Source organism: Oreochromis niloticus, linkage group LG11 (genome assembly GCF_001858045.2).
Source record: "Oreochromis niloticus isolate F11D_XX linkage group LG11, O_niloticus_UMD_NMBU, whole genome shotgun sequence".
Lineage (NCBI taxonomy): Eukaryota > Metazoa > Chordata > Actinopteri > Cichliformes > Cichlidae > Oreochromis > Oreochromis niloticus.
In genome coordinates, this window is record NC_031976.2 from 16,976,647 (window position 1) to 17,000,229 (window position 23,583).

General features: G+C 39.0%; 1 protein-coding gene across 1 annotated transcript; it reads right to left on the minus strand.

The window, feature by feature from the left end:
* Window positions 1-13,415: 13,415 nt before the first annotated feature.
* Window positions 13,416-14,465, minus strand: LOC100708124 (chemokine-like receptor 1). The gene is given in 2 exon segments (XM_019365232.2): window positions 13,416-13,945; window positions 13,947-14,465. Coding segments are annotated over 2 exon segments (1,044 nt in total). The 3' UTR covers window positions 13,416-13,420.
* Window positions 14,466-23,583: the final 9,118 nt, after the last annotated feature.

The following is a 23,583-nucleotide window of genomic DNA, read 5'->3' on the forward strand; positions in this document are numbered from 1 at the left end:
TCAAAGCATTGGATAACCATTCAGAGCAATTCCAGGATTAATAGTTAAAGGACACAGAAACAACTTTCTTTTGTTTGTTCATTTGTTTAAGGGGTCATTCAGCCTTTTGCTGTATTGTTTTCAGTTTTTACATGTTTTTATTTATTTTGGTCAACCGTACATTTTAATGCTGTAATGGTGTTAGTGGAAATGTAAATAATTTTGTTGGGTTAAAACAAAATAAGAAATGGTTGAAATCTAAAGGTGAACTAGACCAAGATTAAATTAAATCTTGGGCCTACAAGAACTAAACTTGATATAAAATAACAGTGTTAATTCAAATTAAAGGATGAACTTGAAATAAATAAAACAATAACCTAGGTTGACAATAACATCCTTTTAAAGCCAAATAAAAGGTTTTGAGATAAAACAGGATAAATTAAAAGAAATTACTGAACTAAAAAAGGGAAAGAATATCTTGTTTTCCTTAAATGTGTGATGAAAGTTTTTATGTAATTTGTGTTAACTGTCTATTCTGTTTTCACACAATAATTGTCACAGTTCTGGGTCCGTCGGACCCAGTATTTTGAGTTTATTATGTTTTGGTTTACTTTTGCATCATGGATTATTCTTTATGTTTCAGTTATCTTGGTGTTTTGGATTGTTTTCTCATTCTCTTGTGGTGGTGATGATGATGGTTATTATTAGAGTTCATGTTTCTGTTTATTCCGTGCTTTAGGATTTGTGGTTTCATGTATTTGAGTTCCATGTGGTATTTTCTGTCTCTCAGTGTTAAGTCTGCGTGCTTGTTCAGTAATTCATGTTTCCCGTTTTATTGTGAAAGTCTTTGTCTTATGTTAGTGTGTGCAGCTTGGTTCCCCCGTCTCGTTAGCCCTGATCTCTCCCAGCTGTGTCTCCCTTCCGTTGCCCATTCCCTCATTACTACCCTGTGTATTTAAGCCCTGTGTTTTCCTCAACCCGGTGTCGCGTCGTACCATCAGACTATGCCTGTGTGTTTCCATGTTAGTGTTCAGTATTCGCTACCATTGCTCAGTTTATGTTTTGTTTTCGTGCCAGCAATAAAGCTGAGGTTTAAGTTACAATTCAGTGTCTGAGTCCTGCGATTGGATCCACCTCTCCATCCGCCTGCACACAGAGCCCTGACAATAATAAGCCGGCAATTTAAACTTATTTTCTGGTCTGTGGTCTTTCACACGCTACACTCATTACTACTCTAGTAGTCGAACCTAACTGGTCCTAATATACTATAACGACTCCAGAAGTGTTACAGAAGCAGCCAAGAACTCGCCTGTGTTGCCAGGGTCCCCAGATCATACCTGCATCTGAATTGCCAGGTGTAAGAGTAAGTCAGACAGGCCTGAATTGCCATGGCGCTGTGTAGCCCAGCTAGCATGGTGTCCATTACCCAAGCGTCCTGGCTAGGAAATGAGGGGGCGACCAGACGGGCCAGGGGCGGATTCACTGGGGGAAGCAAGCCCCAAGCAATCTGCTCTCGGCTATGCGTGCAAGGAAATCTTCTGCAGGTACGGGACCACTGGTGCAAGGCTGCAGGGGAGTCAAACTGCCTGCACACCAGGCCCATGGACCCGGACACTCTGCCATTGCCTATAAGGCATCCACCTTCCCTACCTTAGCCTTAGGCAGTAGTTCTCAAGCTGTATTTGCTAGGCCCCCCTTTGCTTTACATGAAAAATGTTCATGCCCCCCAAATATGGAAACTTATTTGGCAATGCTTCATCTCCTGCTTTCCGTTTATGTGGGAGCCCCGTCAAAAACCTATCCATTATGCTAGCGGGGTGTGTGTGTGTGTGTGTTCCCCCCCCCCCCATAGCGGGCCCCACACTTCAGGAACCTCTGGCCTTAGGCATGTTGGGAAGTCAGGGACTGGCATGCTTGGAGGCAAAAAACTGAGCATGGGCCTCGCTGGTCCATGTCGGCAATACAGGACTGGAGCTTCCCTGGTCAGCATGTCATGTTGAAAGCCAAGGCATATGTATTCATCATGGCCATCTTCCCGAGGAATAGGAATGCTGCATCCATCACAATTGTGGCACATTTGGGTCGCCATACTCGTGGTTTTATTCGGGGCTGGGCCAGCCAAACCCAGAAGAAACACACTGTTTCCCCTCCTGCTTCGACACGTAAACTACAACTACTGTGGTTTCAGTGTGAATGGGATGCTTAACTATACTGGTTGAGCCAGAGTGTGAAACTCACGATGCAAGAACAGGCCAGGCTTTCCTTAGAGGCCAGAGGAACTCTCCCACTTACAATTTCAGTTTCTTCCTTAACAGTATGTTATTGGAATTTCAATATGTAGACACAAGCATTAAAATGGAAGTATGAAAACAACTCGATGACCAAAACTTAAAAAAAAAAAAAGTTATAAACCTCTCAAGTAAAAAAACAAAAAGCAACGCACTTTTAGGAAATAGGAATGTTTTTTGCTTATTATATACTAATTCACATGTAGTGTATGTGCACAGATATGTGTAAAACCATAAATAATTTCAATGTAATTTTGTGTACATCCATCCACAGCTGGCTCTCCTGATGGGTGTGGATGAAACACAGGTGGAAGAGACCCAGAACAAACTCAAACACGTTATTACAATCTAGAGTATGTTTGTTATCTGCTTGGAACATTTCCCAAAAACTGAATCTGCTTAACCAAAAACATACCTTTAAAATGGATATAGAGGTACAGACTGTTACATGAGCTGATTTAAAGAATATAATGTGACTCTGTCAGTTTTATTTTTGTTTAAAAAAAACAAACAAATCCACTTGTTCCATTATTTCATACAGAGCACATCAACAAACAAAACTCTATAATGAAGACTCTAAGATCAGATTAGATGTAACTGGGTGCACCATAATATAAAACCTTGAGTGTCACTGATGTCTACAGTTAGTTGCTGCCATAACAACAAGAAAATGTTTGCATATATTCCTGGTTTGGATACAGCTCTTTTTTAATTGCTGTTCTTTATAGTTCTTTTTATTGCCATTGTTTTTTGTGGGGTTTTTTTCAAAGGTAGTTTTAGCCCTTGTCAAAAATTGATTGTGACCAACTTTCTACAACAAAATTCTAACAACTAATGGAGTATCCTTTATCTTTAATCATTATGTAAATTAGTTTAGGCATGTATGTATTTTCTATGTTTTTTTTTTTTTATTCCTTTGTGAAAATCTTTATGCTTTTTTTTTTTTTTTTTTTTTTTTTTTTTTTTTTTTAAATTCTGAAAGGGAGTATGTGATTACCCACAACAACTCATAGGCACTCAGTTTTCAAAAACTGAGAAATTCTCAGCTGCTCTAAAGAGACAGAGAGAAAAACAATCGTTGTGTTGTCATTAATGTACCATGCAACTTGTTATAACGAAAAATTTCCGCATCCTGTTTTGCCATCTTGCTTGAAATTTCTTGTTAACTCTTACAGTCATCAATGTTCTTCTTGTGCTTGGTCAGTGTTAAGTTTTGAAAGAAGTCTGAGGAAATTCAAGGTGTTTCTAGTGGCAGTAACACATAACTTGATAAAGTAATTGAAGTAAAAGGTACTGTCGTGTGTGGCGAGCAGAGTGTGAACCGAGATACAGGACTCAGCTGACTGAGACATAACTCAAAGTCATAGCTTTACATATTGCTGGTAATTTAAAAAAAAAAAAAAGTCCAGAACAAGAACTGGACTAATTTAAGGACCTAATATATCTTATGGTCCTGGGTCAAAAACTCAGGACCATAAGATATACACAGTGTGGCTTATTCTCCTTGTGTTAATGTTTCTCTCACAGTGATTCCTTCAAGAAGAGCATCCACATCCAATTTTAACCAACTGATAAAATTCCCTGGCACTGTGAGGTTTCGTAATAAGGTGTATTGTTTAGATATCTCTGAACCTCCAAACTAACTGAACTCACGTCAGTTTACAGTTTAGCTTTCACTAAAACAGTCAAAAATAATTATGAATCAAAATTTGCCTGTCTATGTTAAGGTAAAGAGTAGGTGATCAACTTTCACATTTGGTCAGTTAGTTTGAATCTTATGTTTAGTCATTTCTTCAACTGAAAAACATTTCCACACGCAAAGTCTTCAGTGGTGCAATGCTGAATGGCAATCTACTTCATGAGTTCCTTATTTTTAAGATTATTATTATTATTATTATTATTATTATTATTATTATTATCTGAATTTTGGTTTCCCAAGTGGGATGTTAGGAAGGCTGATATACTCATAGCCATACTTGCATTGCTTAATGACAGTAACGCACCTAGAGCCTAAAAATACCAAATTTCTTGAAGTTAAACTTAAAATGATCTGAAGACAATTATTAAAAAAAAAAAAAAAAAAAACCCGAAACAGGCAAATGGGGAATAAACTAACCACACACAAGCCAATGTGAAATCCAGTTTCATCTGCCGATTAATAGTCAGAAATTGTTTTTCATGAAATGAGTTCTGCATGTGGCCAGCAGCTGCAAATACCGCACAAATTGTTCAATACAATAAGATAAGCTGTTCTGTGTGCACATGATGTTATTATAAGATGAGAATTAGACTTATAGTAAAAGTGGGACAGCAGTGAAGCAAAAAGCTTTTTCTTAATTCTTTTCATTTTGTTATTGACTCAGGAGATGATGAGCTGGCAATGAAACTGATTGTTGATCCACAAGACAGAGTGTGAGAGAGAGAGAGAGATCACGCAGTCCTACAGAGTAATTTAAAAAAAAAAAAAAAAAAAAAAAAAAAAAATTGTTACCCTGATCTCTTAATGTTATGTAATATAGCTCCCTCTACTGGTTGTATGTGTTCTATTACAACGTGTCATGTGAGATTGCTTGTAAATAACTATTGGTTTCTGACCTCTTGCCTGTGACCTTCAAAACTGTCAAGGCCGAGGGCGGAATAGACAGACTCAGTAGAACTCACATGGAGGCATAGGTTAGCATGATTAACACAACTTTATTGTACAAATCACTAAACGGCAAGGACAATTGGACTATGAACTGAGAATTACTACATCTGTAAAGCAATAACTAGAAACCACACAATTATTTTGCCAGGACAACTAGACCATCAACTATGAACAAAGATTTCTTAAGTCTGTGACTTTAACGTGAAGGTATGATTAGAAGCAAACATAATTGGATTGAACATGAGAGAACTTAAATTCACTACAGAGGCTTAAGCTCAGGGGCATGAAGGAAAGCCACAGGCTTCAGGGAGTCCAACTGGGATTCTCAATACACTGCAAAGAGAGTAGAGTGGATTTAGTGGCTGAGTCCATACGATCCAGAGGAGTTATTATCAAAGCAGGTTTGCCTTACAATTTGCAGGTGGAGAACTGGCGACAGGGGAGGTAGGAGGTCCGGGTGAGGTGGCTGGGTTCCGAGAGCAGAGAGAATTGAATGCAATGAGGGTGGCTGGAGGGCAGGTGAGTTGAGCAGACCAGAGCTAAGGAGAACGGAGCTGCCAAGCATAAGGGCCATCTCTCTTTAAGCAAAAGCTGTTACGGCCAGCACTAACTGTGGTTAGCAGAACACTTGGCGAAGAGTAGTGGTGAGTGCTGATCTTAAATGCTGGCAGCTCAATTGCCCGCAGGTGTGGAGACACGCCAGAGTTCGGCGACTCCACCCAGAGGTGACCGTGGTCAAGCTAGCCGCACCCACAGCCGCACCTACAATGTTGTAGAACTTTTCTTACACATATTACGGTCTTATGTATCCTACCATTTTTCACTATTTTTCTTCTCAATCCACTTCAAGGTTTGAAATATTAGTAGTTGATATAACATAAAGTAATTTGTAATTCTTACACTGCATATTGAAAATAACACTTTTTAAAATATTCTGTAAGAGTTAAAAATATTTCCAAAGCATTGTCTGCGAACTGTTCAAGTACGTGTGTGTGTGTGTGTGTTTTTTTTTTTTTTTGGCCTGTCCCGTTTGGCTCTTTTGCCATCAGAATTATTGTCTAAAGGCGAAGAAAGATGCCCAACGGATTTACTTTACCAAATGGACCATCCCAGCCTTGCCGTAATGGTCTATTTGATTCACCTTTTATTGTTTATTTTATTTTCACTTGCTAAATATGGGACAGACTTGACTGGGGAAAAGAAAGGGGAGAGGGAAAGAAAAACAGCGGGGAAGAGGGATGGGGATAAAGGGCAAAAAACAAAACACAACAAAATAAGCAGACCAAAAAATACATATATCGATCACCTGTTGAGAAAGAAAGAGAAAACAAGCAGAAGAAAAAGCAACATAATAAACATCACGATGATCTATGGGAATATAACAGTAAGTACTAAATATTAAACATTATTGTGCAGCACGTAAGATCGACAGCGAACAGTGTGCTTTGAGGTAGGAGCCAAAAAGGGTGTAGAGTGTGTGTGTGTGTGTGTGTGTGTGTGTGAGTGAGAGAGCACCCGTGTGTACACCTGTGAGCATGGACGCGCTTGTATTTAAAAGGTTCCTTCATGTAACGATCTGCTAGAGGGTGTGGGGGGCCACAGCCCCGTCCTCCAGGGCATCAAGCAGGTATGGAGGAGATCAAGACTCCAGACATCCAGAGGCCCTCAGAACACAAGAGACCAAGGAAGACCAACAGAGGGGCAGCCACACCACTATCCCAGAAAGAGCTGAGGAGAGCCCCAGATGAGGGGTCACTCAGCAGCCGCGGAGCAGAAGCCAGGGGGGGTTGCAGTGACGTGCCCGTGAGCTCCACCGGCAGCCAGCTGTGCCAGAGTGTCCGAGCCCCAGGCCGAGAGGCCGAGGACACCCCACCCCCGAAGTGGCCCGAGCGAGCCCCAGGCTCCAGGCCCCGACCAGCAGCCGCCAAGGAGTGAGCCGGTGTGTACCTGGATGCCCATCCCTGGACACAAAGAACCACCAACGCACCGATGTCTGAGGGCGTCTGCCACTGGCAGGGGAAGTGGTGAGGGGGAGATAGGCCTCCATACCTTGGAGGGCCTGAGATGTCCCCAGAGAGGTGGCGTCTGATACCCGACCTGACATATAGACACAGACATACAGGCACACACATACAAACATCCATTCCCACCCTCAACGTGGAGACAGACATAAATAGACACTGTACACACAATCACACTCCCCAAGCGTACTCTATACCCCAGGTCTAGGTACCCTTGCCCCTGGAGGGGGAAACTGCACCCAGACCCAGGTAGTGTTACCCTTTTCCCTGGGGTGGAGAGAAGCAGACTGCCCCGACTCGGCAGCAGCAGGGAGGCCCCTCCAAGGAAGATGCTCCTGGGGAATCCCCCGACGCCCCAAGCCTGTCCCTATCCCCACACCAATCATAACAGCGATGGTGGGACCTAACTATGACACACCCCCCCCCCCCACCCCACTAGGTGATGGAGCTGATCAAAGGAGCCCAGAGCAATTGATCTGATGTGGTGGCAGAGGCTGTATCAAGACTAATGTAATCTAATAGATAATTTCTATATTGGTTAGAATTAAGATTATTTTTATTTTTCCAGTTCATGAGGACTGTTTTCTTGGCTATGCAAAGGGCAGTGAAAACCATATGGGCTATATTCTTTTCTGTAGTGACATTATCTAAGCTGCCCAACAAACACACTAAAGGGGAAGTTGGAATGTTACATTTCAGACACTTCGATAAGTCTTCACATATCTCACGCCAAAACTTCTGAACTGTTGGACAGAACCAAAGAGCGTGGATATAATTGTCCGGCGAATTGGTTTGGCAGTGTGAGCAGTTGTTGGTAGACATAAAGCCCATCTTGAACATCCGATGACCTGTATAGTGCACTCTATGTAGTATTTTGTATTGAATTAATTGAAGACTGGGATTTCTAATTAAATGAAAGGTTTTGAAGCATATCTGAGACCAGAAGTTTTGGTGTAAGTTAACTGATAAATCCGCTTCCCATTTTGCAATAGGAAGTGATATTGATTCATCTGTTTTAGAAAGCATTCTGTATATTTTGGAAAGTAATTTGGGGGTTTTAAGAGTAAGAAATTGTACCACAATTCATGTGCACTGGTTCTGGTTTATTACTTTAGTTCTCTTTCAGATGGTTAGACAGATGGTTTGAAAGAGGAGTGAAAGAAGCCTCCTATGTCCACTGTGAACGACGCCTTAACGCCTACTCACATCCTGGGCCATTTGACGTCGGTAAATAACTTGATTGGGTGGGCTAGATTTCACAGTGGGTTCACCCAAAACCTTGGCTGATTGTGACCCCCACCCGTTTTCACACCTTGGCTCGTGATTAGGATCAATAGGGGGTCTATGACCCTGTTGGGGACACTCCCATAGCGTTTAAAATCTGGGACTCTCCACCAGTTGCTCTTAGAATTGAAGAAGCTGACATGGATGACCGAAAACCTTCACAGACTTAAAGCTGAGTAAATGCTGACCCCAGCCCAGCACCGTGATAAAGTGAGCTGTCATATGGGGTGAAGCCAGCCGCTGCTGAACTTCAGCAGGTTACAAACTGATGAGCAGTCAGGCTGCAGCCTCTGTTTCTATCTGCTCAAGTTTCTACAGTAGAATCACTGTGACGAACGCTTTAAATAAGTCTCTTTGTTCTGGTTTTTATCTTTGTTTTGTGTTCTCGGCTTTGTGGTCATACCTAAATACAAAGACAAAGATCGCATGTGTCCTCATTAGGATAGAGATTTGTGTTCGTGTGTGGGGCTGTAGCCTGTAGATTTATTAATTGGTAATTATGAGACAGTGTTTCAGATCATTTTACTGAGTAACATGAAAGTAATGTAACGAGTAGTACAACCAATGTCTTGCTTGTGGGTGCAGTTAAGTAACATACTGCATTCCTTGCAAGAAAAGTGTTCTGTGTAATAACTTTTGTGTTTTACTTTACTTTTTTTTTAGGTCTGTTGGATTGGTTTTAGGTCAGGTGACCATGGAGGTCAGGCCATCTGGCGTAGCACTCCATCACTCTTCTTCTTGGTCAAATAGCTCTTACACAGCCTGGAGGTGTGTTTGGGGTCAATGTCCTGTTGAAAAATAAATGATGGTCAAAGCAAACCAGATGGAATGGCATGTTGCTGCAGAATGCTGTGGTAGCCATGCTGGTTCAGTGTGCCTTCAATTTGGAATAAATCCCCAACAGTGTCACCAGCAAAGCACCATCACACCTCCTGCATGCTTCATAGTGTGAACTATCCATGTTTTCTGCATCCCACAAAAACACGGCGGGTGGAACCAAAGATCTCAAATTTGGACTTATCAGACTAAAGCACAGATTTCTACTGGCATAATGTCCATTCCTTGTGTTTCTTAGCCCAAACAAATCTCTTCTGCTTGTTGCTTTTCCTTAGTAGTGGTTTCTTAGCAGCTATTCAACCATAAAGGCCTGATTTGCGCAGTCTCTTCTGAACAGTTGATGTAGAGGTCTGTCTGCTACTGGAACTCTGTGTGGCATTTATCTGGGCTCTAATCTGAGGTGCTGCTAACTTGCAATTTCTGATGCTGCGTAATTTTATGGTGAAGAACAATATTCTGAGATTGTGCCGCAATTTATAGATGTAGCCTTTAATTTTTTAAACCTTTGCCTCTTTAAGGTAATCCTGTCTCAGTCTTGTTACTGACTTGTTGCCAGTTAACCCAATTAGTTGTAAAATGTTTCCTCAAGTTGTTTCTTTTTAGAACGACTTACTTTTCCAGCGTTTTGTTGCCCCTGTCCCAACTTTTCTGTTGCTGTCAATAAATAAAAACAAACAAATTTTTGTCATGAAATAGTAAAATGTCGCAATATAAACCTTTGACATGCTTTCTGTCTTGCACTCTGAATAACATATGGTTCTAATGAGATTTACAGGTCACATGTTTTATTTGTACACGGCAACTCAATTTTTCTTCTTTATTTGGAATTGAGGTTGCAAGTCTAGATTCCAGTTAAGAAAGTGATGAAGAAGAAAAGAGCTGTGATGATGACAAACTTATGCGATAACTATTTACATAATAACTATTTACTTCACTTGCCAGCAAGTAAAGATTTGTTGATACAGTTATTGAAGTTTACGATGTATGAGAGGCACGAGAAGATGTAAACATAAACATTTGTGTGTCGATCCTAACAGTGTGTCACTCTGACTTTAGATTTAGACACAAACATGAAAAGAGAACACTAAAGGTTTCAGCAAAGCCATTTTGAAATATGGGGCAGCATGGTGGTCAACACTGTTGCCTCACAGCAAGAAAATGCTGTTTAAATCCACCGTGTGACCGGGGCCTTTCTGTGTATCTGCATGGTGCCTAGATTACATTACTTAATATAGCCTAGTGTGTTGTTGTTTTTTTTTTTTTTTTTTTTTATATAAATGGATACAGACCTAATGTAACTGCCTGCCCTTTGACTTGAGTATGTACTCAATGGTCTCTGTGTCTGCCCGGTCGGCTCAGTGAGGCTACATGTGTTTTTTGATTTGTCTTCTTCTCTCCTTCTCACTCGCTCTGCGCTGCCTGGGCAGAGTTCATTGTGGGCTCCCGCCCATGGCCTTCACACCTGCAAGCAATCACTGACCTGTGGTTCATCACCCCGTCTGCTTATCACTACTTAAGGTAGTGGCTGTGAGCATCTCATCTCTGGACTATTGTTTAACCCTCGTTAGTGAAATCCTGGTGTGTATTATTCAGAGTATTCTTGTGTTCTTAGTGTTAATATCTTGTCTTTGTATATAGATTCATCCCATCCCCCTGAGCCTGTACATGAGTTTGCCTGACTAGTGTGGCGTGTGCGAGGAGAAAGATCTCCTGTGAGGAGCGAGTGGAATGAGTGCGAATACTTGTGTGCAAGAGTGGAGACCCTGTTCCCCTGATCCTTTCGATGAACCTTGGAACCCCTGTAAAAATACAGTTCAATGTACTGTATTGTGTTTACTGTATCTCAAAGTGCAGTCCCAAAATCCATCAAGTGCTACGACGAAAGTCAGGCCTTTATGGTCAAATAGCTGGTAAGAAACAACTGATAAGGAAAACCAAGAAGCAGAAGAGATTTGTTTGGGCCAAGAAACACAAGGAATGGACATTACACCAGTAGAAATCTGTGCTTTGGTCTGATGAGTCCAAATTTGAGATCTTTGTTTCCACCCGCCGTGTCTTTGTGCAACACAGAAAAGGTGAACGGATGGTCTCTACATGCTTGGTTGCCACTGTGAAGCATGCAGGAGGCGTGATGGTGTGTCTAACTGTGTCTTTGCTTTAACATATGTTGAAAATTTAATTCATATAATGCTGAGCAGGTTATTTCAAATATGAAATTGTGTGTTCACCTGTGATCACACGCTTTGGTTACGAATGCACATGAATGGTCAACAAAAAGAAAGACTTCACTGAGTGAAAAAGGATAAAGATACAAGCTGGTGATGATCCAGCGTAGCTGGTCTCAGGAGATGAAGAAAAAGCCTGATCACCTTCTCTACAAAATCAAGATGAGTTTAAAAACTAAAATTTAGTTTTTCAAGGTATGCATGCTACTTTAAATATAAAGTCCTCATATTTCAACTGAATGCTGTTATGTGTATGCATCTCTACACATATTAATATTAGGAAAATTTATAATAATCCACAGGAGATCTGATGAAAAGCAAAACTTTGTTCTTTCTTGCTTGGCTTCATCCTTTATTGACAGTACAGTTACAGAGCCAAGTGACAACAAATCAAAAGACTGCTGCCTGTCAGTGGCCAAGAGCAACCTGTATTCAGTTTGAACTTATAACTTTATTAGTCTGTAAATATTGTTTCACTGTTCTATTTAACTTTTGGTGACAGTAGAAAGACTGAAGCAGGGGATCGAGTGCGACAGTGGGACAATGTTAAAGTATAAAACCCCATTTAATTCAGTATATTTTCAAGTCATATTCCACCACAGTTTTCTCAGTATTAAAATTATAATTTTTTTTTTCATTTTTACCTTAAAAAAAACACTAAGAAGTATTAAAGCATACTTTAACACTTCTTAGCAGGGGACCTAGTACAATACACACACTCACAGATTTGTGATTAGTTCAATTGCTTTATTTACAGTGTGCTGTCAGACTGCAATATTCACGTTTACTTTTCTGCTCAGCTTGCTCTGTCACTCAGCTGCACCATTATTTCTCTTGTGCCAAGGCTGGGGGTGGGGCATGATTAGACAATTGTTATATGCTGTGTCTACCAGCTTCCTCTGACACTGCCCCTGAACCCACTGCCCCACCCTTCCCCTGCAGCTGAGCATTTGATATCAGTGTAACACACTGCCTAGAATACAGTTATGTGACATCATCATCAATGAATATGAACTAGATGGAAGCGATGTTGGCTTTTAAATTTTTTGTTGACTTTGACTACACGTCTGCTCTTACTTATTTCTGTTGCGCTCTCTCTCTCTCTTTTTGACATCTTCATCCAGCTTTCTCCCTTTCTGTCCCACTCGATCCCCTGCTTCAGTCTTTCTACTGTCACCAAAAGTTAAATAGTGAAAAACTATTTACACACTAATAAAGTTATAAGTTCTGTTTCAATTTATAACAGTATTCAAACTGAATACAGGTTGCTCTTGGCCACTGACAGGCAGCAGTCTTTTGATTTGTTGTCACTTGGCTCTGTAACTGTACTGTCAATAAAGGATGAAGCCAAATTTGACCAGAATGGGAATAGAAAACTTTAACAAACTGACAAAAACCTCTTGTGATAATGGCCCATAGTGTTTTAAACACCTTGGCTGATAAATAAATAAAATAAAATGTATGTAAGTAAATATAATACTTTTTGTTCAGCCAGATAACACTATTATTTATTTTAAAAAATATTATTATCCAATATTTGATGTGTTACTACTGATATACATATCAAAGTTTATTTATAAAACCACACAGGAACAGTGAATAAATGAGCAAGAATGATCACTATTGTCATTATTTATTGACGTCCCTGGGGTCAAAAAAACTTTTAAAGAGAGAAACTATCAGTGAGATTGTCTGAGATAGTAACATAATGATAATTATATAATAGTCATATATGTTAGTAATGGAACTGTAGGAATGTCAAATATTTAATATAAAATGTAAATGTTTACATGAGAACTCAGTGGTGGTCAGCTCATAATAAGATATTAATATAAAACATAACACTGATTATTAATATATGGAAATGAATGGCAGACTTCATGAGTTAGTTAAAGCAATAATTACAATAAAATAATAGCACAAAGTTGATGCAGAGCTGTGAGCCGAAGAGGCCATTAGCTGTTTCCATAATTTTATGAGCGGGGTTTATTTGAACAAAATTAAACAAAATTTCATTTATTAAAGGTTTATAAAGATTTATAAAGATTTACTCTGGAGTCATGTTTACAGCTAGTAAAAAGTCTAAAAAAATTTTTTCTATTAACGGTTTTAACATGTTTATTTACCTCATATACAGCCTTATACCTCAGTAATCAAATCTGACTTCTCTCTGCTCTGCCTGGTGTTCACTGACTTCATGTCACTGGGAGAGCGTGTCTCCTCTTCCTGGAAGGCACTCTCCAGCACATGCAGGATGGATTTTCGGATTTCATCCTTAAAATCTTGTCTCAAGAAGACATACAGCAGTGGATTCAAGCAGCAGTGAAGAACGACCAAATTTTTGGCAACAAAGATCCCAATTAGAATGGCATAGTTAAATTTTTCATTTGGTGGAATAAATACCATCAGCTGAATGATGTGATAAGGAGTCCAGCACAGAAAAAAGGCAACGATAATGGAAGTGATAACTTTAAAGGGGCGACTTGATTGGCTGGCCAGGCTGTGGTTTCTCCTGAGACGATGGATGATGGCAGCATAACAAGAGACAATGACAGTGAAGGGGACTGCAAATCTTAGTAGGAAAGGGGTTATGACAACCGGCTGAAAGACAGATGGTGTTGCTTTTTCAAAAAAAAATTTGCTGAAGCAGTAATTTGTGTTTTCAGTTCCTGTCTTTATGTGCATGAAAAAAAAAAAAATGACTATTGAGAATCAAAGCCACCACCCAAACACACAGACCAACATAGAATGCGTTGCATACATTTCGGTGGTTCTGAGCCCAGACAGGCCACACCACAGACACACATCTGTCCACACTGGTCACCACTAGAATGTAGACACTGGCAAACATGTTCAGTGAGATTAGAGTGGTTTTCAGCATGCACATGAAATTGCCAAAATGCCAGTCGGGCCCTAAAGTCAAGGATGTCACACTAAGGGGCAGAAATGCTGCAAAGATGAAGTCGGCCACAGCAAGGTGGAGGTACCAAACTGTGTTAACAGTTTTCTTCATCTTGCACCCGGTCACCCAGATAACCACTCCATTCCCGAGCACACCGAGGACAGAGACCAGGGAGAAAACCGCGATAGATATGATGTTGAAAGACTGATGCAAGTTATCCAAAGAATCATCTACATCAGGTGCAGCAGTTGTATTGCTTGGACTGAAATTTTCTGGGGTCATCGCAGTCATTGTTTTGAGATCTGCAGCAACAGAACAAAAAAAACAAAAACAAGTGTAAGTAGATGCCATCTTTAATTTTTCAGTCTTTTAAATTTCTGCTTGAGTCTAGTACAGCTGACGCTATGACACAACTGAAGACTGTCCATATCAGACCTTAGAGTTAAAACAACATGAACAGTAATTAATTCACTTACAGATTTAAACGTTAAGGTCTAGATTTCACAAGTGACAAGCCAAGAAGGAAGTGAAGAAATTTAAGAGCACTGATGACAAGTTTAAGAGGTGAACTAACTAATTATAATCAGCAAAACTGTTATAAAATATTATATCTGAAACAGAGTAATAATTGCGATACAGGGCTTACAACAAAGTCATGGGTATGACAGGGACATGCTTGTGGTTAACATAGTAACTCATGAAGTTACTGAAGCTATCCATAAAAGGTGCAGGAAAACGAAGAGGTGTTTTTGTCTGGCCTTTGATTTATGTAACAATTAGACACAAGGATGAAAAAAAAGAACATAATTTGTCGACCAAAGAGTTTATAAAACCTTTAAAAGACCTACATTTAAATGATGTATATGATGTAATCTTATTGTGAAATACAATATTTAAGTTTATTCAAACCACGGTATTTTAATCTATTCAAATCAGTGGTGCAAAAAACAAAAAAATCCATAGATGATGGATTTTCAAAAAGCAGCATGACACAACATCAGTTCTCCTCATTACAAAGAATTTTTGTGTCTGTGTAAGGTTCAAGGTTACGTTATTTTTGCCTGTAGGTAAATTTGCTTTACAGAAAAATGATAGCATTTGGCATCCTTTCACAAAACACACACACCTATTGATGCCAACGATAAAAACTTACGGTCGCTGCGTGCGCATCCACCCATGCATCTGTAAGGAGCACTGTAATGACCACGTTTGGTTTGAATACACCTTAAAACAGTAAAGCTGCATTTTTACAACTATTAGACACAGGCAGAAAACCATTCACACTGTTACTGTCTCAGAGTTTGTAGACAAGTCATAATAATAATAATAATTATAATAATAATGACAGAAATCCAGTACTTTATTAGTACTCAATTGTATGTCATTAAGTGGAAAAATCATATTATGCACTGATGCATAGAAATATGTTAGAACAGGGGTATCCAACTCATTTTACATCCTGGGCCAAATACAGCCCACTTTGATCTTAAGTGGGCCAGACCAGAAAAACTCCTGTTTCTGTAGCATGAGATTGGTTGCATGGTGTGCTGATCAAAATAAAGTCCTTGTCCCTGCCTGCATGGATTCAGCATGCCTAAAGTCCTACACACCGACCGGCCATTAATAACTGATGTTAAAATTATGTCATGGGCTGCATGTAATTGTATCCGGCCCATTTATAGTATGTTTAACACACTTGTGTTAGAACGAAGTCTGACTGATTACTTACCCTATTTTAACACAAACATCCGCCTATATTCATTTCGCCCTCCACGATTTTTAATAAATTCTCCTCATTAGGTATGTAGTATGTAACTAAATTATTTTTTGTTGTTGTTTTGGTTTAAATGCACCATAACAGATAATGTCTGGAGATTTGCAGCAAGTACACAAGGGCACTGGCACTGTCTGAGACTTTTTAGACAAGTTGTAATTATGACAGAAAAAAAAACAGTTAAGTCCTCAGATTAGTGCTCTCTCTTAAATAAAACAGTTTAGCTAAATTACTTAATATTAGTAAATTAGCTTATTTTATTAATTAATTTACAAGATTAGTCTTTTACTGAATAGAAAATAACAAGTGATTATACAGTTGTGCAAAATAACAAGATTACATACCTTTGGTGAAGTGCTCTTGTTGGCTGTTGATGAATGCAGAAAACTGACTGATCAAACTGACTGGTTAACTCAGACTAATCAGGGGAGGATCTACTGTGGTGGCATGTGTCATCCTAAAATAGTCTTTTGCCACCCATGGTGCCACCCTACTTTTGCATATGATAATGTTGTTTATTTAAATAGGCAGCCTTAACACTTTGAGCCTAGCTACAATAAACATTGAATATAAATTCTAAAGCTAAATATATTGCATAATGCCCCCCCGCCCAATTTAAAAAATGGTTCAGCCCATAGCGTCTGACTGCTTTACTTCTTGTTTTCAGTAGCAACTAATACCTATATCTGTGCCAGAGCACAATCTGAATCGATACCACAGGCAATTAATATTTCAACAAAGGTGGTTGATTGTTGGACTTTGGAAATGCTATGAAGTTGAATGTTATTAATCCAATAAATCATGAAAAATTAAGTTCACATTTTTGTTGAAAAAAGGACAGATTTCTGACATTCTGTGTAAATTTAAGCATGTAACAATTTGATTATTTCTACAAAAAACAAAGCAAAACAAAATACAATGTGAAACTTAGGTTAGACTTGTATTTATAACAAATGTACGTCATGTTGTGTAGCTTTCTTGGCCCACACACTTATAGGCTATAAAGTGCACACAATCATAATTTACATCAAAAACAAAACAAATGAAAATTCACCCTTTTCTATGTAACTGATATGTTTAATTATTTGGGCTAAAGTCAATAAGAAAGTTACAGACTACGTTTATTTGAAACGTGTGTATGCCTGCTGCATTTAAGATAGGATAAGATAAGATGACCTTTATTTGTCCCAGGTGGGAAATTTGTTTTGTTACAGCAAAGTGTAAAGTTATGTAGCAGAAATTAGAAAACACTGGAAAGCAATAAAATACAATAAAATAAAATAAAATACCATATACAATAGAATAAAATAGAATAGAATAATGAATAAAATAGAAATACAAATGCTATATACAACTGAGTAGGAAAATACAAAAATACAACTTCGTCAGAAGAAGAATTGCACATATAGCAGTCTTATTGCACATGTGTGGGTTTGTGTGTTTGATCAGCTGCAAAAGTCTTTATTGTGGAGTCTGACAGCAGTGGGGAGGAAAGACCTGCGAAATCTCTCCGTCCCACACCGTGGGTGCCGCAGTCTCCCACTGAAGGAGCTGCTCAGTGCTGTCACAGTCTCCTGCATGGGGTGGGAGATGTTGTCCAACAGGGATGACAGCTTAGCCGCCATTCTCCTGTCACTCACCACCTCCACTGGGTCCAGAGGGCATCCCAGAACAGAGCTGGCCCTTCGGATCAGCCTGTTCAGTCTCTTCCTGTCCCCAGCAGAGATGTTGCCACCCCAGCAGACCACACCATAGAAGATGGCTGAGGCCACCACAGAGTCATAGAAGGTCTTCAGGAGTGGGCCCTCCACTCCAAACGACCTGAGTCTCCGCAGCAGGTACAGCCTGCTCTGCCCTTTCCTGTAGAGGGCGTCTGAGTTATGAGTCCAGTCCAGTTTGTTGTTCAGATGAACACCAAGGTACCTGTACCTGTCCACAGCCTCGATGTCCATACCTTGGATGTTCAGTGGTTGCAGTGGAGGATGCTTGTGCCTGCGGAAGTCTACCACCAGCTCCTTGGTTTTACTGGCATTGATCTGGAGGTAGTTCAGCTGGCACCAGTCCACAAAGTCTTGAGTCAGTCCTCTGTACTCCTTGTCGTCCCCATCAGTGATGAGGCCGACTATTGCAGAGTCATCAGAGAACTTCTGCAGGAAGCACTGGGTGGAGTTGTGGGAGAAGTCTGCAGTGTAGATGGTGAAGAGGAACGGAGCCAGAACCGTTCCCTGTGGGACCCCCGTACTGCAGACGACCCTGACCGACATACAGCCCTTTATTTAGCTCAGAAGTGTTTGACGTGTGTTGGCTGTGTGGAAGCACATGGCTGCTTCTGAGTTTTACCCCAGACTTTGAGATGCACTAACATCAAGGTTAGCTTATGGCTGTGGTATTAATTTACCTACAGGTTCAGTTGTGTTCACTGTCCTTGATGGTAAACATCTGGAGGGGCAAAAGTAAAATGGCACAAAGGGGAGTGTGTGTGATGCTTGGTGAGGCGTGTGTGCCTTAATCCCTAATAACACTGGGGATGAGAGTTCTTTTACAGAAACAGTTACTATATTGGGAAACATGGGTTGATGGATTAATGATAAAGTGAAGAAATATGTCACACACCGAAGGACTTCCTTATCTTAATAACAGGTTCCTATGAATGAACAACTTGATGCATGTGCACTACAAATGGGCCTTATGCTCTATCACATGTGTTCTACACACACAGTGGGGCCATTTGAAATTAATGGGAGACATGACCCCCCCCCAGCCTGAGATGGGCTAACATGTAAGAGTTGTGGAATGTCTTTGTCTGTGTGTGTATAAAAGATGTGAGGGCCAGAGATGATTTTAGTGTTTGTCTGGGATTTTTCTCTCCACATTGCAATGTGTTTATTAAACCACTTCAAAACGCTCACTGGGTGTGTTGCGGGCTGTGTTGCACCTCTGCAACTCTCAAGATGCCCCTGTTAATTTCTATCATGCTTGTTATTTTAAAATAGTGGTTACTGTTGTTGATGAATAAATCAGTTTTTATTGATTATGTGGACAAAGTAGCTCAGCATGAGACAAAATATCTTTTTTCTCAATCACCATGTTGACTTGAGGAGCTGAGGGCAAAATAATCGTAGTAATCTGTGAAAAGTTTGTGATTTAGCTTCTCATTATCAGAGTAAAAACAGTAACGTGTTTCAGTATTTCAAAATAATGACATTAAATTCAGTTAGTATTAATAACATAAATCTATGTTTTGTTTTGTGTTTTGAATATATGATGCTTCTTGGCATTTGGCTAAGATGGAAGCATCTCCTCTCCAAATGGAAAAAAGTGCTTCCTATGTGATGAAATCGATTGTACCAGAACTCTAACCTGCAATGGAAATGAGGAGTACTGCATCTCCACATCAGGTAATAGGCCTACAGCATTCAGTGTCTGCATGTTTGGTCTTTTCTGCTCAGAGAAACATTCAAAGATTCGCTCCTTTCATTTCTTCAGTGAATGTAGCAGGGCAAAACATAACTGCAAAGGGCTGTGCCTCCAAGCTTATTTGCTCAAACATGCAACCTGCACAGATGAAAGAATTTATCAATGGAGAAATCAGCTGCTGCCAGGGTGACCTCTGCAACAGTGACACAACAACATCACACCTCAGTAGTACAACTGCTGGGACAACAGCTGATGGGCTGCTTCTTTTTGTGACGCCGCCGATCTCTTTGGTCTTGTTCTCTTAGGTGATGGAAAAAACAAAAAACAAAAAAACATCACAGCCCAGTTTTTCTTCTCACCTTCACTATACCTTCAACTGTTTCTTCAGAGCACAGTAAAAATACAGAGTTTCATGAAAATTAATAATCTTCCCTATTAATCCTTCCTATTTTAAATTTTGGCCCTTTAAAAATGTTTTTGGTTATAGGTAATCCATAAATTTGCTTGTAGTTGATTTGTGTTTATTTATTGTTTTGTGTGGTAGCCAGGCACCTTTTTATACGTAGAGGTTAAAAAATAATTTGATTTTAGTAACAAAACATTTCTTAATGTCCTGTTTGGATTTCTGTTTTCTAGAACATTTTGAACTGATACTTGAAAGCTAAAAATGAAAAAGAAGCTGTAAAATAAATAAATGCATGAAAATATTGTGAAAACAAGGAGAAAGTACAAAGTGTGTATACTCATTATTGTTACTTAGAATCTCCCAGCAGCTAGCTGCCTTCCATGAGTGACACACAGATGTTCAGTCTGTATTCTTTTGAGTGTGACAGCTTCAGTCTTCTTTCAGATCTTGGCAAAGTGGTGACACATCAGAATAACTCACATACATTAAAAATCAATTCAAACTTGTACACTTAATTCTTTTTCTTTTAAGTCATTAAAGATATATGTTTTACAATCATTCCACTCTGGCCCTCGTCCTTGTTTTGTGCTGGGATGAAACAGTTTTTGTGAATGGGTAAACAATGTAATTCATATAAAGTGCTTTGAATGCTCAGGTGCTCAACCACTGTATATCCAGGCCATTTACTTTTTACCAATTCAGTTGAATGTAAGCGGACCCTAATAGCGACATCTAGTGGTCATTTGCAGTTATAGCAGACACACAAATCCAATTCCAACACAAGCACAAAAATGTTGTGTTAAGTACTTGTGGGAATGATTCTGAATCACTTGCTTTTCCCTTGCTTGTGTATGTGCATGAAGAGATTGGGCTTGTGGGACATGTATGTGGCTGTGCAACATTTAATTTTATTTAGAAGATTTTCTTCAAGACTAAAATTGCTCAGTTGTGCTCGGCTTCAAAAATGCCTTCTTCTCTGGCTGACGATTTCCTATGGAGAGAAATATGTCTCAAAACGGTGCCAAATGCATATGACATGATCCACAAGTGTAAACTAAGATTTACAAATTTGTATGATTTTTGCAATTTGACCACAAGTAAAGCTATTTTACAAATGTGTAGTGTATACTTGTGATTTTTTCCAAGTATATTCATTTTCTAAATACATTTTAAAAAGGGATTCAGCCATTAGAGACACTACACGGTAGACTATAAAGGTTATTATATGGTTAAAAATCTGCTGCTACATGGTGGATATTCTGCTGCTGGGTAAACTCAGTCAATGCTCAGCTACAGATAGAGAAAACACAGTGGTTGTGGATCACTGTTGGTGATCATCTGGAGTGAGTTTTTGCTAAGTAATCTCTATATTTTGAATATTGATATAAAGTAAGTAAGGTGGAATAACACTGTTAATCTTACCATTCTCTAATACCAGCAGGCTAACATTAATGTTACTGAAATGAATAATCCCGAATGGGATCCCAGTGTAGGTTCTCAGTCATTCAGGTCATAGTAGACTACCGTGAGCTGGATGACTGAGAACCTACACAGACACATTGCCTTGCACTGGGAGGAACACACTTCAACTGAAGAATCACAATATTTTTGTAGCGGGCTACTGTGTAGTGTCTGTAACTGGTAAATCTGTTTTCTAATAAAAGGGTTATGAGCTGTTCTGTTTGTTTAGAAAAAGAAATGTCCACTTAATTTGAAAAACAACAACAACAAAAAGGTCTTGATGCACACAACACTGAGCATTTTACATTTCCCTAAAACGAATGAGACAGCACCAAAGATTCAAATTAGTCACTTCAATTTCGGTTTTTCATTTTGGCGTATGAAGCCTCAAATGTCATAGTTTACATAGTCGCAGAGATTTGTTGTAAGCAGAGATGTTCACAAGTCAATTTTTGCAAGTCCAAGTCAAGTCTCAAGTCTCTAATGGGTGAAATGGATGTTCTATGGTCAGATAAACAACAACTACCCTCCCTGTAAGACTTTGCTATATGTTATGAATCATATTATATGGCTGGTGCTGTATTGATGCACCACAGCATTTAAAATGATAAGAGAATACTCACATCAGAGGGCAATAAACATGAATAATTTGGCAACAAAGAATAAAATCCAGTCGGCCTCTGAGCCCTCCTCTCCCCTCCTTATTTCATGATTTGGTCTGGTCCAGGTGCACACAGTCGATCCTGATGCTGAGGGCTTGAGATAAGACAGTAAGTAGGAGTACAGATACTAGTGTTAAAACATATTCCATTAAAGGTTGAGGTACTGATTAAACCTCTTTACTCAAATAAAAGTGAAAAAGTACAGGCACTATAATGTACTCAAAGTAAGAAATTAAAAAGTAGCTTTTTGGAGGACATTTCTATTCAATTCAGTTCAAGTCAACTAATTATATAGCTCCAAATCACAACAGTTGCCTTAAGGCGCCAGCTGTTCTTGTGCAAGAACCATGTAAAGTCATGGTTCAGTTACCAGAAAGCACAGGTTAATAGAATATCAGCTGCAAAATAAAAGTGAAATGAAGCTAATATATCTACCGACCATATAAAATAAACTAAAGATGATATTAGAAGTGCAAAACAAACAATATTTAGACTTCTTTTTTTTTTTTTTTACATTTCCTCAAGTTCCATAAAAAAACCCAATCACCGTTATTTTAAAATCTTGGAACTTTTAAAGTTCAATTTTAAATTTAAAGTTTTAGTTTGAAGTTTTCCTGGCTTAGCTTTCTTTCTTCTTACAGGTTTCACTATGCAACTTGTATCTGGGAAAGCACGAAAGAGTCCTTGGCCCTGTCTGAATACTGAACTGCTGTTGTGTACAATGTATAACAATAAATGCTACCTTTTTTTTATATCTGAGGATCAGATCACACAAGGACAAAAAAAGTGCAGCCTACATGCTGATGGGATTTTTGAAATAGGAGTCAACATTTCACACTCCTAAAAATATAATCTATAATCATTCAAACTTTGAGTTCTCCTTGTTATTTAGTTTTCTGTCCCTGTCCTCGGGAATTTTGATATTTACAGATTGACTTTGTACCTGTGCAGAGGTGGTGAGCATGAAAAGCAAGAGAGAATCTTCTCTCAGCATATCTGTAGGAAAAATGTGAAAGCACTTTTAACTTCCAAGCCATTCTTGACTGTGTTTTAATTTTGATGTACTGATAGCTAACCTGCTTTATAATATGAAAAGATAGACTGCTGTGTTTTTAATACCATTGTAAAAAGAGTGGGGTAAACATGCAAGTGAACAGTATACCAGAGGAAATTGGTGTGTCTGGTTTTCATTGATATATAATGTACCTAATGAGAGAATGCGTGCAGCAATGACATCCAAGTCAAATTTGTGTGGTTGTAACTGTCATTTCTCCTGAAACAGTCATTTTGTTTTTCACTCTGAGCTTTAACTGTACAATAAATGAAGCTTTCTTCAACAACCACCTCACAAACTGATTGCATGGTTAAAGCACGCTCTGTTGAAATTTTAAACAGTCACTGATCATGGAAAAAATATATAATTTACAAGTATGCTCATGAAAAAAGATAACAACAATATTTTCAGCAATGGAATAAAACAACCTTACAGAGCAGTCTGTCAAATATCTGAATGATAAATTAATTAAGCATTTTAATAAAATTTTAAATTTCAATCAAATGAACAGAATAAAAACTTAAACAATTCAAGTGTTCAAGCTAGTTTTAACAGAGTCCCTCAGCAAAAAAGGGACTAAAAGAATAACACAGCATACATGTTATTCTGTTTTAATGGTTGGCAGT